The sequence below is a fragment of the Ambystoma mexicanum genome, chromosome 11, assembly GCF_040938575.1.
Source record: "Ambystoma mexicanum isolate Mex_15411 chromosome 11, UKY_AmexF1_1, whole genome shotgun sequence".
In the NCBI taxonomy this organism is placed as follows: Eukaryota; Metazoa; Chordata; class Amphibia; order Caudata; family Ambystomatidae; genus Ambystoma; species Ambystoma mexicanum.
Genome location: NC_090934.1, coordinates 926,310,031 through 926,325,798, shown reverse-complemented (window position 1 = coordinate 926,325,798; position 15,768 = coordinate 926,310,031). Strand labels below are relative to the sequence as shown.

At 46.1% G+C, this 15,768-nt stretch overlaps 1 protein-coding gene across 2 annotated transcripts in view; it reads left to right on the top strand.

The window, feature by feature from the left end:
* The window catches only part of CRACR2B (calcium release activated channel regulator 2B), a 152,883-nt gene that overhangs the window by 14,436 nt on the left and 122,679 nt on the right, over positions 1–15,768 (top strand). Inside the window, exons 1-3 of one of the 2 annotated variants that reach the window (XM_069624021.1) lie at positions 4,972–5,045; positions 5,754–6,028; positions 15,446–15,557. In XM_069624021.1, the coding sequence (XP_069480122.1) occupies positions 5,759–6,028; positions 15,446–15,557 (382 nt within the window). In that variant the 5' untranslated portion in view covers positions 4,972–5,045; positions 5,754–5,758. Of the gene's footprint in view, positions 1–4,971; positions 5,046–5,753; positions 6,029–15,445; positions 15,558–15,768 lie in introns of those variants that run through there. The other variant, XM_069624020.1, reaches the window with a different exon arrangement.

Below are 15,768 nucleotides of genomic sequence, written 5' to 3'. Positions count from 1 at the left end.
TTTGGGACTAAGGCCCATATACCTTACACGTTGGCTGGAAAAGTGTTGCGTCCGGTGCGTTTCCAAGTGGTAGCCAGAACGGCCACACTGCACGCAACCCATTTAAGTACTGAGTTTGGCCAATGCCCTCACTGGATCCGATGCGTTTCCACATCTCTCCCACTGTCCGGTGTGTTACCTGCTCTCTCGTTGTATCCAGCGCATGTCAGTCAGGAGCTGGGCGCCATAACTGCAATTCAGTGCGAAATCGGAACAGAACGAGCATTCTTTTTAAACAGCTGATATCCAATCCAATACAGAACCACAATGTGCCCCTTCTTCTGCCCAATTCATTTGCATGTTGACTGGTAAGAGGACCCTCTCTTCCATGGCAATTAATGAAGGATGTGGGACAGTGAAAGCTAGTTGAGCCGTGCGGGGTGGTAGGAGACGAAAAATTAAAGGAGGTTTTGGACTTTTGAAGCCTCTGTCCCAAAGAATTGTCATGAGGTGGGAAAAAAGTCTAAAGCACTTTGTATCTGAGGTGAGCTACACCCTCTTTGTACCCATCACACATTCACAGCCAAGTTCCTGGAAACGCGGTCGAAACTGACTGGAAGGTTCTGATTGAGCAAAGACAAGTGTTTGATATCAGTCCTAGAAAATCCTTTTGAGGGGTGGGCATTGAGTTTGCGCCCTTCATTCGAATAAAACAGGACAGTCTAGAGCTCAGTTAGCGTGAGCAGCGAAATGCAGGCACCATGAGGCAATGGAGGTCGTTGCAGAAGAGTGAGGGAGAGTAGGCCAGACATTGCATAAACATAGAAAGAAGAAGGGCCAGGAATGGCTGCCATAAGAGTCACACTGTGCTAGACTCTGCAGACTCTTTTGGCGCCTTGAAACACTTGTGTAAAGGCGCTTTATAAATGCCAAATCGTATCATATCATGGGGCTGGGGCAGGAGCTGCTCTCTGCCAAAGTCGAAGACAAGGACCCCTGAATGAGGCAGCATTCTTCAGGTGCTTCAGCTCAGGGGCAACGTGCTCGCCTTGGAAGCAAGATGACACGAGCATCACAGGTTCGATCCCCGGGAATGCGCTTAGAAACCTCTGGGTATTAAGCGCCTTTAAATAACCTATCATGTAGTCATACTGTAAGCACCTTAGTGAATAGGGACAGCCCTGGTGCAAAGCAAAAGTGGTTGGCTGTGTGTGCTTTATTTGAAGCACATGCTGTGCATGTGTTAGTGGACTTGGGAGAGGTTAGTGGTTGGATTAGCGTCTCAGGATTACAAAACGTCACTTTTCCAAGGGATATTAAAGTCATTGTACCGGTTATGTTTGTCAGAGTATTGTACAAACCCAATTAGAAACCGCTCCTAAATGCAGCTTTGGGGTTCAAGAGAACTCCTAGAACTGCCATGAAGTCAGAGGAAGGATCTAAGTCACTGACAGGATCCATTGTAGGAGAGCTATAATAAAACCCTTGATTGCAATATGCTGATCTAGAGCTCTGGTCCTCGTTCGGGGGCAACACTATGCTACTTAAGCAATAATAATGAGATTGGCGCGACATACTGGGTGGTTGTAAATTGTCCCCCCAATTTATTAGGCCAGAGTGCAGTGAGGACATTTAACTAAGGCGGCTAATCTTTCAAACAAAACAAAAAAAAGGAAACTATAGCCACCACAACTGCTCTGAGAAATAGCAGCCAGGGCTCTAGCCCCTTTTCCATTTCTAAGGTGGAAAATGGCAGACACTGAGGTGCACTGGCCTAAAAGAGGAGGGGGAAGTGGTGGTGAACAGGCAAGTGGGGGTTGGCCAAAAAGGGGGGAATGTGACGTGAGGAACAGTAGTGGGCTGCTGGATGGAGCTTGAAATACAGACTTCTACACGGATATATCGCCCACATGTTAAGAAATCTGGTTGCCTGTGGTGCCTGCCTATGGTGTGAATATTATTGTTGGGGACTGTATACTAAGACGATATAGATCATAACCGTGAGATATAGATCATAACCGTGAGATATAGATCATAACCGTGAGTAACTTATTTTTTGATGGGGGTAAATTAAAGCCCTTCTAAGACCACATAGGCTTAAGGTAACCAATTGGAAGCCAGGGTTTTGCATTTCTCCTTTTCATTGTTTACCAAATAATATGAATGCAAAGCAGTTTTATAACACATCTGTATTGTAAAAATGGTAAATGGGGTACATTTTAGGGCAACAACTACAATAGGAGATTGGAGAACCTCGCCTGACATATTTTCACAAATTAGAAGTGGAATTTTCAATTAGAGATTATATTGGCAGTATTTTTTGGAATAAGGGGTCTCCATTGCCAGGACACCTCACATTGTTAGGACTAGAGTGAGGAAGAGGGACCATGGACAATGCCCCCATTCCTTACTGGTAATTTTCATTACTCTGAGTCAGGGGTGTTGCTAGGTCTGGAAAAGATCTGGGGCTACGCTAATGTTGGGACTGTCAGTACTCGGGGCTAGCTAGCCTTTTGGTTGTAGTCCCTGAGCTTCTATCCAAGGCTGCAACCAAAAGACCCGGGGCTATAGCCCCCCAACCTCTCCTTTCAAAGCCCCTTCTCTGATTCCTGCTCAACCTTGTCCCTGTCCCGTTCCCTACCTCACACCTTCATTACCACCACCAGAATCTGCTCCAGATTGTGCTCGATGCGGGCAAGAAGGGTATGCAGTGATTACATCAGGGAAAAAACGGATGAAATAATACCCCAAAAAATACTAAAAATAAATATGTGGGGGCAAGGGGTTATAAAGTGTGGGGGTAAGGGGTTATAACGTGTGGGGGTGGTTCGGGGTGGGGTTAAGAGCGTGGGGAAATGGGGTGTGGGGGGTTGGGAGGGGCTGCCCCCCACCAAATAAAACAAAAATATTGTATTATTGGGTATTTTTTCATTCACTATTTTTTGATTCGTTGTAATCACATGTAACCGCGCAGAAGAATCCTCGCTTGGGGTAATTCTTTATGTATCCCTGAGGCCCAGGGGAATCTTCGGAATGCCAATTAAAGATTACATTGAGTATTCTCCTTGGCAGAGGGGTTCTCGAGAGGCGGGCCGCCTGACATTAGCAGGACTGGCGGGCAGGAAGACCATGACTGAGTAATGTAAATTAGCAGTAAGTAATCTGGGAACGAATACAAACAGACTTAAAATGTCTAGTACTGCATCTCAATATCAGGCCATTGTCAGCAGAATGCAGGTCTTTGCAAGAACCCTAAATAGATCTCGCACTCCGAACTCCCAATCTATCCAAATAAAAAGGCTCTAGTAAGGGCAGGTGGCAATGCAGGCAGTGGCGTTTTAAAATAAAGGGATTCACTTTCTAGACAGACACATTGTCTCATGGGACAGCTCAGAAGTTCATTGAAACAATGTGCTGCTGCTGTGATTGCTCCTATAGAAGTGGGCTGTGAAATCCCCTCTTTTGCTAAAGAGACTGCAGCCGTGTGAGTGTGCCTTGTTGCCAAAGAGACTGCAGCTGGAGGAGGGCACCTTGACTTCCCTGCGCTGATGATAGGCTGCAGCAGAGCGCTTGGAACATAAGACCCCCTAAAGCTGAGGGTGCTTCGGTAGTAGGATTGTGCCAGGAGGCTCGCCAACCCACTTATATATATATATATCACACACACACACCCGCCCCCCACCACCACCACCCCCCCTCCATTTCTACACGCCGAGCAATGGATGCATATCTTCAGCCACCTCTCAATCGGTGCAGATGCATTAGTGCAGCTCTGGGATGACACCTCAAAGGATTCTCAGCTGGAGGTACATCCTCCACTTTTCCTCCAAGAATTGGCGGCATTGCCACTCGTAAACTTGTAATTTGGGGGTGCGGGAAAAATGGAGGTAACGGAATTACCTCCGCTTTTTTCCTGCACCACCAAACTTGTACTGAGGCCCATAGTTCTTTCCCACTCTTGCAAATGGCCATGTTTTAGTGAAGTACAAGTGGATACTTCTTCCAGGGGTCTTCAACTTTCCAGATGCTTTAGACAATGGCTCCCATGATCCCCAACCATTTTCTATTCTGGTTAAGGTTGATCAGTATCTTAGTGCTAACACATCTGGCGGGCCAAATGTTGCAGACCCCTGGTTTATCCATTACTACTGCAAAAGAGAAGCTACCATGACATTTTCTTCATGCTGATCATGTACCCACCCTCTTTGTCCTCTTATTATGTGGTTACTGTTTTTTTAACCCAAGTGTCTATAATAAAGGGGCAATTACCCCCCAACATCCATTGTATGACTGACAACTTTCAATACACAGTTCCTTTCTACATCCATTCACCTTGTATCTTCTAGACATACTTCTAGCAGTTGGAGACCCCTGTATTGTGGGGTGGGAGGTAGAGGAGACATCCCATGTGGTTCTCTACGCAAGCCAGTTTACTGTGCAGTGTGTGCCTTATACATCGCAGGACTGTCATTGGTAGGGAAAGAACACCTCAGGAGAAATGTCAAATGTTGAGTGTCAGAAGCTGCCAAATGCCACAGGGAGGCGGATACCTACTACTCTTGCCAAGTGAAGCATGCCCATTGAGTACCTGACCTTTTCCCCTAAAGTAAGTGCTGATGCCTGTCTTGCTTGGACAGCTGATTATTTTTTAATCCCATATCGGTTGCCTCGTGGAGTATGCCGTGTCATGAATTCGGCGCCACTGCGCTCTGTGGCTGTTGCTTCACAGCTGTTTGTTTTGCTTGGATTAATGCAGCATGCTTGAATAACCTACTTAAGCTTCCTACTTATGCGCGTGCTTGGTGCAGGGTGTAGGTTGCAGTTTTGATGCCATGACACAGACTGAACTCAGTGCCCTGGGAACTCAGAAAAGGACAGTTTAGCTAGTTAAGAGAAAATTAATTATTTTTGTGACACTTTGGACCCCTGTCCCTGGGTGGAAGTTGGGGAGGGTAAGGGTGGACGTTCCAATCAACAGAAAGGTTAGGTTATGCAAAGTGGATAGAACAGTTCCGTTGGTGAAAAGAGACCGGTGGGTACATTGAAGGAGCAGCTGGATACCAAAGGTAGGTTTGTGGTTATGGTTGCACCCTCCGATAGTCTGTAACAATGTGGGGATTTACGTAGAAGCGGCTACTGGAACCAGACATGGCCAAGACCAATGCAATAAATTGGGGGATCATGTGTGAGAGAAGGTGAGAGGGTGCCAGGGGACACTTGAGGGATATTCTGGGATTCTGATGCATCGGAGGGGAATCCTGTGAGTATTTTAGGGAGACCCAGAGAGGGTGAGAGTTCTACAGAGATATTGACAAGAGCGACATATGAGTTAGTTGAGGCATACGTGATTTAGGGTTAAAGCCTGTGCCTTTTAGTGTGCTGCAATATCCTAGCTGGTTTGCTGGAAGAAACCTCTTTGACACCACTGTGTGCAAGCAGTCTTATCGTCACCACATTTGTTATTTGTCTGCCTGACCCCAGGCTGGTCCAAATTGCATTACCCTTCCTGTAGTTTTCGCGTTACAATACTATCCTTATTTCCTTTTGCTGAACCGCCAACCCCACTTCTACCCCGTCCCCTCACCTCACTTCACCCTCAATGCCTCAACCATTTTCACCCATCCTCTTCTCTGTGGTCCATACTCCTCCCCTCAGAAAAATAAATCTGGGTCTGAACCCGCTGCTAGGGATTTGTTGTTGTACTGATGGGAATTTGTGACATCAATGTGTATGTGTATGTGGTGATTTATAAATCTGTTTATGTTACTTTGCAGAGCGCATGCCTATCACGGCCACTAGCCTGTCGGAGCCAAGCTCACCGGAGATGACAGAACGCAGGAAAGAGCGGACGAGGAGCATCCGGCGGGTCAGGCAGGCACCCACTGGGCTACAGGAAAACCTGGCTACCAATGTCGAGGACTCCCCATCTCTGCTGGGCGTGGGAGAAGAGAATGGAGACACGCGGGAAGAGATGCTGGAGAAGGCTCAGGAGCTCTTCCGGCTCTGTGACAAGGAGGAGAAAGGGCTGATTACCAAGCAGGACCTGCAGGTAAGAACCATGCACCCCTGTGGTAGAGACTCACACAGCCACTACTGAACGGTTTTAATATCAGGGAAAGCCAGCTGTAGCTATATTTAAAATTATTGTTGAAACTGTCAAGTTCCAATCACACAAGATCTACTCAGTATGTCATCAGTTCCTAGATGGATAAAATAGGAGGCAATTCCATGTGACCGCTACCTACCCACAATGAATTAGGGGGTCATTACGAGTTGGTCGAGGCAGGTAAAATGCAGCGGTATTACCATATACTGTAACATTACTGCACCGGCCAACTAGGAGATTCCCCGCCCAACTGCCGATTCACCACCAGCTATGAGCTGGAGGGAAACCCGCCAACTTTCTGCCCATTTTCAGCAGAATTGCCGCCACATTAATTCTGCCGAAAATGCCCCATTGAGTCCCATGGGCTAAAAGAAATGGCGATTTACACTGCCACTTGTAATCTGGCGGTTATATTGCCGGACCAAGCGGCAGCAACTGTAATTTTGTTGGGCGGTCTTCCGGCAGATTTCCCCCCAAACTCGTAATGACCACCTTAATCTTTTATAACGTGCTTAATAGTTGGGACGGGTTTCTAAGCGCGGAAACTGGGATTTTAACCTGTGTTGCTCTCTGTTGTTTTGCTTCAACGACACACGTTTTGCCCCCGAGCTATCCTCCCGGCCAAATGCTATCATCTGTGCAATTCTTTTCCAAATTATTGTTGTATGCCTTACCTAGGATTGGTTCCAGTTTAACCCAGAAATCTACACCATCTACCACCTGGTCTCGGCCAACCATGCTTCAGCATTTGCCATCTCTGCCTTTGCCGGCAGATGTCCTTAGGGCTGTTCCAGTGTTATTCGTTGTCCTCTCTTCGGTCACCACCTACCTGTTGGGTGTGACTTGGAGTACTCTTGATCCATTGCCATAAATCATCCCGCCTTGCTACATCAATAACATAAAGCCATAGTTAACCCGCATGTGTGCGTTGCAACACAGCTGTTTAGAGGGCTTGTAATTTGGCATGACTTGTTGGGAGTGGCCCACATCCCAAGCCCTCTGATAGGCTTAGAGCACTTCCTGTGACACCTCCTCTGCTGTCGCACCACAATATACTTGGTCGCTGTTTCTTACTCCTGAACAGTGCCTGCCTCCCAGAACCTATGGACGCCCAGCCCCTTGCCCCATCTCTGACAACTACCAATGCCCTGATTCCTCCTTTCCATTTTTAATGCTTTGCTGAACTCTCTTGGCTCCATCTCCACAACGTTCTCCACACTGCTAAAGCCATCCATGGAACTAGAGAATGGACTCTGAGCTCTGTTTACTATTTCCATGGCAGCTGCTGGTTTTTTTTTTTATAGAAGAAATGGCTCATGCTCAGTTTATGAGTGGTTTCCCGTGCCAGAAATTGGGCTTTGGCATTCTGGATAATTTGTCAGGGCTCTAATAGTTATAATTCCCCAGCTGGTTGGATTTCCTGTGTGTTAACATAACCTTTGACCTAGTTAGAAGCCCAATCAAGTCAGCAGGGAGGAACACTACCAGCACAGGTGCAAGTGCTTAAAAAAATCAGCCTCTTTTGTTGATTTACACTCATCCTGTGACGGATTGCTATATGGTGGGGGTGAAATTGCCTGAGTAGTTTTGATTTTTGTTAAAAAATAAAATGTTGAAGGTATTTCTGTCCCTGAAAGGGGGTCTGCTAATCATGCCAAAAGCATAGTGCATACATGTGCCCTTGCTTCTCCTGACAACTGCTGCACCTCCCCTTCAGTGGCATAGGGCAGGTTCAAAAGTCACATGTGCATTCCTCACAGCTGCTGTGACTCAAAGTCACTGCAGACAAAGGCTGCATTTAACATCAACATCTTCGCCTCTGATCCAAAGTATAATAATTGTTGCCCTTATCCATTTGGTGGCAGGGTAAACTCTAAGAATAAGGGATGCCTGGTTATCGTATGGTGACTGATAAGAAAACAAAATATTAATAAAGCCCCACCAGCCCAGACCAACTATGTGACAGCAATGTGTATTTGTGGAAGCCTGGCTGTCTGTACTGCTCCCAGCAATACAGTAGGCAGGATGCTGTCCTCCTTTGATCTCCCGTCAGAAAGTTAATGGCTCCTGTGACAAATCTTGGGAGATCATCACTGCTTTTGATGGGGGAGATCCTTTCCATGAGGCCTGGGAGGTGAGGCCACTACCCGAGAGTCCCCCTGGGGATGGTACTCAGAGGGAGGATCTCATCGGGATGGGAGAACTCCATTGAGAGTGCTGATGATCCTGGAGAACGCAGTACCCCTTTCACCATTCCATCCCCCTTATCAACCTTCCTCTACCACACTACCTAGTGCCCCAATGTATCTTTGCTGTCTATCCCAAGTAGTGGCCACTGGGAAGAGGAAGAGGCATGGAGTAATGAGGATCATTGAGGTGAAGCAATGGACTGAGAGATCGGCAAGCTATGTGCAAAAATGAATAGCAGAGAAGCAGACGTGTCCAGAAGAGAAGCACACCTGTGAGAGACCTGTGAGAGACCCGCAAAGCAAGAAGCATGCTGAAGAGGAGTAGGTACCTGGAAGCGGGTCTGTGACCCTCAATATAGCTTGGGAGGGACATCGAGGTTGTTCTTCTTTGTCACAGTACCTGGAAGACGGGTCTACTCATAAGGGTCTGGGACCCTCAAGACTGCTTGGAAGAGGGTATCCAGGCTGCTAAGGATCTGGGAGGTTCAATGCAGCTTGGGAAAGACATCCAGGTTGTTCTTCTTTGTTGCAGTACCTGGAAGCCGGGTCGGCTCATAATGGTTTGGGACCCTCGACAAAGCTTGGAAGAGAGTATCCAGGCTGCTCCTATTCATCATTGTACCGAGAGCCAGGTTGGCTCAACAGGGTCTGGCACCTGTTTCTTTTCAACTAAGAGAAGAGACATTTTATGAACCCTGAAGAGACTAGAAATGGAGGGAAACAATCCCTTTGGACTTTGGGGAACTTTGTTTGTAGCAAATGTTTTCCATTTGAACTTTGATGGAGAACTACAAAACAGGGCTGCGGGTGGCCAGCCCAGAGACATTTTCCCTTTTCAGCATATATTAAGTGTAGTTTGTGAGGGACAAGTTAGGATTTGGACACATGACGTTGAACTTTACTTTGGACATTCTGACAAAGAGTTTCATTAGCTAGTTTTGTTGAGGTAGGGAACCCCCTCTTGTAGATAGGGCTAGTTAGGATTTCCTCCGAAACCCCTGTTTTTGTTATTAATAAAAGTATTTGCCAATCAGAATACCATCCTTGTGTCAGAGTCTTACTGCTGCACCCTCACTCTCCCCTCGGGCAAATCAGGTCCCACCAGGAGATTAACTGAAAATCTTCCTTTCAAATGGGCACTCCAATAACAACGGACAGCCTCACATTAGGGGGTTGCACACTAAAGGGCCTTTGAAGTTACAGGCAGTGGAAAGGGGCATAGTTAGAGTAGCCAGAGTGAGAAAGGGACCTGAGAGATGGGTGTACCATCCATCTTGAGTTTCTGTGGGGCTCTTTATCCTTCCTGACATCCATTTCCTGTGGAACAAGACACTCTAGTTGTGTTGCAAGTAGGCAAGGGTCGAGTGTTACAGATTAGCAAATGGGATTGGACCCCTCACAGCAGGCCTAATTCTGTCCAATCCCCTGTGAACTTTTATGCTCTAAGGAAGGGGTTTCCCACTCCTTCTTGATTCTTTTCTGGACAACAAGAAGACTCTCTGGAACCCTGTTGAGAGTACATTCCATTCCAAGGTTGTCTGCTTTAGAGGGGAAGACAGGTGCGTCCAATGCAGAGGAGCCCTCTTTCCCCTAGTCTTCCCCTAGGACCAGTGGGGCTCAACTGCTGTGGCCTAATGCCTGTTGATTGCACTGGAAACAGACCACTGCTCACTGGAGGTGATGGATACTCTGTAGGTGCCAGCCAAGCTCCCTGAAGTGGTAGTGCAAAAGAATGACTTATCTTGTCCTTTGAGACAACAGATTAGGCCTCCCATCAACCCAGAAGTCGAGGAACGGCTCTAGCTCCTGATAGATAGCTGCATTGAATCACTTGTGAGCTCCACTGACCCAGACATCACTGCCTATGCCAGGTTTCGTTGTGCCACTTGGAACTGCTCCTTGGACAGCACTGTGTGCTGGACCCAGCTGACCAGCTCACCAACACAACACTGAATCATCACCACAGGAAGCTCCTAGAAACCTGGATCAACACTGTTGAGCTTCCAAAGACAAGGAGAAGGTACTGTGAAGACCCCCCTCCCCCTGGTCCACTTTCCGGGACCATAGTGACTTTTAAGCAGCTTTTTGCCCCTTTCTTGAAACAACATATACTTTAAAGTGACAATGATGTAATTGCCTGCCTGTATGTAGAGTGCTATTCTCTACAGGTTCTGCATGTATTTTCTGTGTTCCATCCACAGGTGAGGGCTTTGCTTGTGTTTTCTATTTGGGTATTGCATTCTTGATTGTTTAATTAAAGTATATATATTTGTATAGAACCTTCCCGATATTCTTTTATTTTGGAGCCTTTGTACTATTACTGTTGGGTTGTTACTTTTATCAGTTCCGAGCCCTCCTAAGAATATAGCCACCTGTCTTTATGCCCACGTTGCCACAAAAGAGGAAGGAGGTATATCTGTTGGTTGTGCCTGTTTCACTTTTACGATTGGGATCACTACTGGTTTTGAAGTAGTGTGGGCTGAGCATCCCTGCTCTCCTGCAGAGCGTTAGTCATTTCTTCACAGTTTCACATGCCCAGGAGCCTGCAGCATTTCTCTGAAACTGATATCTTTTGTGCATGTGCTCTCCCTCTTATCCTCTGTGAACAGTTGTGTCATTCCCATCAATAACAGCATCAAGTCCACGAACTTCCAATCTCACACTGACCTTTGAAATATGTGTTAACTGTTCATTTGAACATATTTCTTTGCAAAGGTTATCATCAGCCCGTGTAGACAGTCCAAAAGTGGTTTGCGGAAGAGATCTTATCAAGTCTGTCCCATCCTATAAACTAGTGGCCTGCGACCCTTGTCACTCTAAATGTTTTGGACTACGACTGCCCGAAGCACTAGCCTGCATAGTCCATGCGAGGGGTCATGGAAATAGCAGGCCAGAACATATGAAGAGCCACAAGATGCAGGCCCATGTTATAAGCCTTTTAAAGAGCAAGATCGCTAAATGGCATGTAGGATTGGGAAGTCAAACACATGTGAGGAAATCCTGACAAGTGACTCCTTTTCCCTGCCCTACTGTCCTCTTACAGGCAGCAAACTGTCAACAAACCTCACAATTTCCCTAAAGGCTAGCCCACATCCATTGTTTCCTGTGAGTTACACATCTCAAGGCGAATACATTATCTCAATGTGCTTAAATTGCTGGTCACCTTTAACTCAATGAAATACTAATATATTTTCTCCAAATCCTAAAATGATTCAGGTATCACTGTTATGTCCGCTCCCAGTTCTTCTTCTCCATCCAAAATGCTTCCTTGGTGTTCTTTTAATTGGTGACTCAACATCTCCCCTTTTGCCTTTTATTGTAATCCCCCAATCCTCCTCCCGTATGGTGAAGGGCGGCTTCCGCAATATGGTGGTGTGTTTCATGCATAAGTACCCAGACTATGATGGCTATCTCCCCTTCAGGTGCTGTCTAATGTATAAATCCCTGAACGGTGGAGGCAAGTACCTGCCTCTTAGTAGGGTGCCTTATTCACGAATCCCTGCAAAGTGAAGGCTGGTGTCATCATCAAGATGTACACTCTTAAGTGTGTCCTGCTTAGGAGGCATGATCGACTGAATGGTTTGGGTGGCTATATTATACAATGGATGTTTATACCCCTTACTTCGTAGACACCTGGGTTGGGCAATAATACTAGTACAAGATGGTGTCTCACGTGAAAGCACAAGAAATTGTTCATTCTGATTCTCAATAAATAAATCATGCAGTGCCCAGAATCCCAGTACAGCCTGTAACCTAGAATAGCTGGTGGGGTGTCATGGGGGTAGGTAGCCGGAGTAGCTCACTGCCAAGTTCCTTTCCTGGTCCATAGTCCCGGAATGGCTCTCCCAAGGCTACTGCTTTGCTGTTAAGTCTGGGAATTTCGAATACTGCGCCGCTGAAACATACAAAAAGAAATGCTGATATTGACCTTCAGTGGAGGCGCTATATTTAGAACAGGGAACCTGCTGAGGCACACTGGAAAGACCAACCAACATAGCACTTCATGATAGGAGCTACATTTATTATCAGACAGCTGCTCAGGACCACTGGAAGGAAAAATGAAGGCAGTGACACAACAGGCAAGCTACGAAACATCCAATCTGACTGGCTTCAATGGTTGCCACATTAAAGTATACATCGCGTTTGCAGAGACTTTCCTGCAAATGAGGTTAATGCTTACAAATGTGGGGGGAGGGAGTTGTGGAGCCCAGAAGGTGAACACCATCAAACTAACCTCACTAAAATCCAACCCCAACCCTTGATAGGTTTTTCATTATTGCCACTTAGTATGACATCACCTCTGATGTATTTTTTGGTGTGTAAAGATCGCTGAGAGACTGAGCGTACGTCCGTTGAGGTTCCTTGTAAATTCCCTGTTTTAGATCATTGTTAATAAAGCAGTACTTTGCCATCTTCCTGAGTTGGTTTGGTTATTTGGACTCGGAATTATTGTTTGATCCCATCCATTACATATGCACGTTCCTAAAGGGCCCTAAGCTTATTACTTCCGAGTCCTTCTCCCACTTGAAAGGTTTCCTTGGCAGTCAGCAAGCCATAACCCTAGCCTGGGCACTGTATCAAAGGCAGTTCAGAAATCTACAAAAATGACATAAATGCTGATCTTTCTCAGAACAACGTATTTTTTTAATACCAGCCGTCTGTAATAAGCCATACAGACGCATAGTAATGCGTCTGTATGTTTTGGGTCGCCCTCCCAACAAATGGTAGGTAGAGCTAGGAGTGTTACAAGGAATACCCGTTAGTCCTGCGACATATCTACGCTCTCCTTCTCAAAACCATCGGGAACCCTAAGGACCCAACTCTCCTCAGACAGACCCCTTCACCTCCAACCGTCATCTGCTGGAGTCCTGTCAGAAACAACTGCCATCGTCTGTCGCACATAAGTGTCATTCTCACATGCATTACACTACTATATCACTGGCACAACTTCACAAGCACTGACATCTGTGCCCCTAAGTAGCCCCAATTAAGCATGAAAATTCCACAAATCCATTCAGAGTGGTCACATACTCTACTGCTAGCTCTCAAAAGTGTTGGGGGCACACAGAGGTAGGGCAGTGTTACCTACTGACATGCAGTGCATTGAATAACAGTGTGCTGTGGCTGAAAACAGGTGTAGCGCACTGTGTCTCCCTGTGACTCCCATTGCACTCTGAAAGCTCACACAGTAGCATGAAAATCCGCCTTTAGAGAAGCCTGTGGGCTGCTTTTGGCCCTGTGCCGCCACCGCAGTGCACATGTCCCATCAAAATCAGGGGCGGGGTGTCCTTCCTGAATACGCTCTACCTTCTCTGTGCCGACCCTTACTCGGAACACCTATATGGTAAGGTATCATTGGCCACATCTAAGCTTTTCAAGCTTCACCGAATTTTGTCTGACTTGATTAAGTCGGCCGATAAAAATGTCAAACAGTTTTGCAAACTTTGCATTGTTCTCTCCCTACCATGTGACATGCGTTCCAATGATTTGGCCTTTTATTTCATGTTGATTTTCACCCACGTGATGTGCTACATAAGAAGGTGCCGTGACATTTATCAGACATGCAAATCCCACCTCTGTTATGCAACTCTGCTTTGTTTTGCGCCTAATCCACTGGCTAAACAAGAGAAGTCCACTGGCTCCCTGTCAAAGCAAGAATCCTTTTTAAGACCCTAATCACTGTCCACAAATGTATCCTTAATGATGCCCCTTCCTAATAGAATAACAGCATAACCCAAAAGGTCTCAACTAGATCCCTAAATCATGTACCAGTACCTACCTGAATGTTCCTCGCCACAAGAGCAAATGGGTGGGAGGCTCTTTCTTCCCAGTAGTAGCACCAACACTCTGGAACTCGCTACCGGCACACATTAGAAATGAGCAATCACACCATTGATTCAAGACATTGATCAAAACCTGGCTCTTTGGCAAATTTGACTAAGACTGTTACTTATACTGTCATTGTTTTTAACATGGTGTAGCTGTATGTATGTATGTAACCATTATCCTAACTCTGTACCAGGTGAGGTTCTCAAGCAACCAAGGCTCTGATACCTGTAGGTTTGGGCTTCTAACAAATGCTATAAAATAAATAAATAAATACATAAATAATGACCACCGTAGTAGTTTCAAAGGGCAGGATCCTCATCGAGGGCACCCGGGATCCCCAGACGAATAGCATGAGCAAGGGTGAAGAAAGGGAGGGAAACCTATGTGAAGACAAGCATCAGAAGAAATCATCTATCTTAGTTCCTAATGGTAATGTACTAGCCCAGCTTTGTCCTCTCCCTGGATACCTCGCATTGTACCACTATAGAAAGATTTCAGCTGTGCAGACCATACTGCGTGTGTTGGTTCAGCAGAAGGCCAGAGAATTCGCTTTTGTTGACCACAGTGGTTAGTAGTCCATATTTGTTAATTATTTTGTTGAGTTAATAAAATGTGTCACAGTGGACAACCCAACAAAAGCTGGATCATGGGAATATATGTCTGAGCTATGTTGCTTTTGGAAACTGGTCTGTTAGATCTAGCAGAACATGGAGTCCAGACATTTACGGGGCATGAGGATATTTGACCTGATCAGTTGCGGCTCCTCTTGCACACGCTAATGCGCGGCAGCTTGGCACACAATGTATTCTTCCGCTGTGGTTATGAACGTTGCCATAATTAGGACCCTGGGCTGCCAGAGTATGAGTGCACTGTCCTTTTCAGTAGAATAGCCCCCCTGAAACTCTGCATTACCCAATACCCTGCTCCTGGTCTCCACTGAAGACCTGAGGGCTTCAGTTATGGCTTAGCCTTAAAGAATGTTGGATTTTTAGGGGAGGGGTCAGTATAGGGGTGTTATACAATCCAGGATAAATTAATCTTTTCTGGGGTGGCACAACCACATTTTCATAATATTTTCATGAATCTTCATGAATGAGCAGAGTTTCATGAACGCTATGACTGAGCAGCTGTCTGTGAATATCATGATTAGTTCTTTCACTTTTGGGTCTGTTGACTGTTGGGTCACTGGCTTCCCACAGCTGGCAGAAGGTAGGACTCCACTGTGATCCATTGCAGGCCTAAGTATAGTCCACGACTCAATAAAAGTAGCAGACCATTTTGAAAGGTCTTGAATTGTTCCTTCTCTGTTCAGGCACTCATTAAAGTTTTGTTTTGTCCACAGAGGCTCCAGAGTGAACTGCCCCTCACGCCTGAGCAGCTGGAGTCAGTGTTTGACAGTCTAGACCAGAGTAACAATGGCTACCTGACACCCGTTGAATTCAGCATGGGTTTAGGTAAGTACATCACCGGATGGGATGGGTCAGTTTTCCTGAATTTAGCTTTGCCTGAGATCCTTTCTATGACTCGCACTATTAGAATCTCTCCATTTAGTTTAGGTGTGCCCCGTGCATACAATATCTCATCACACACATCTTGTGTTAAACGTCATCCACCAAGGAGTGTGTTCTGTAATTCCTGTAATTGATAACGGGCTTAATACCCAGA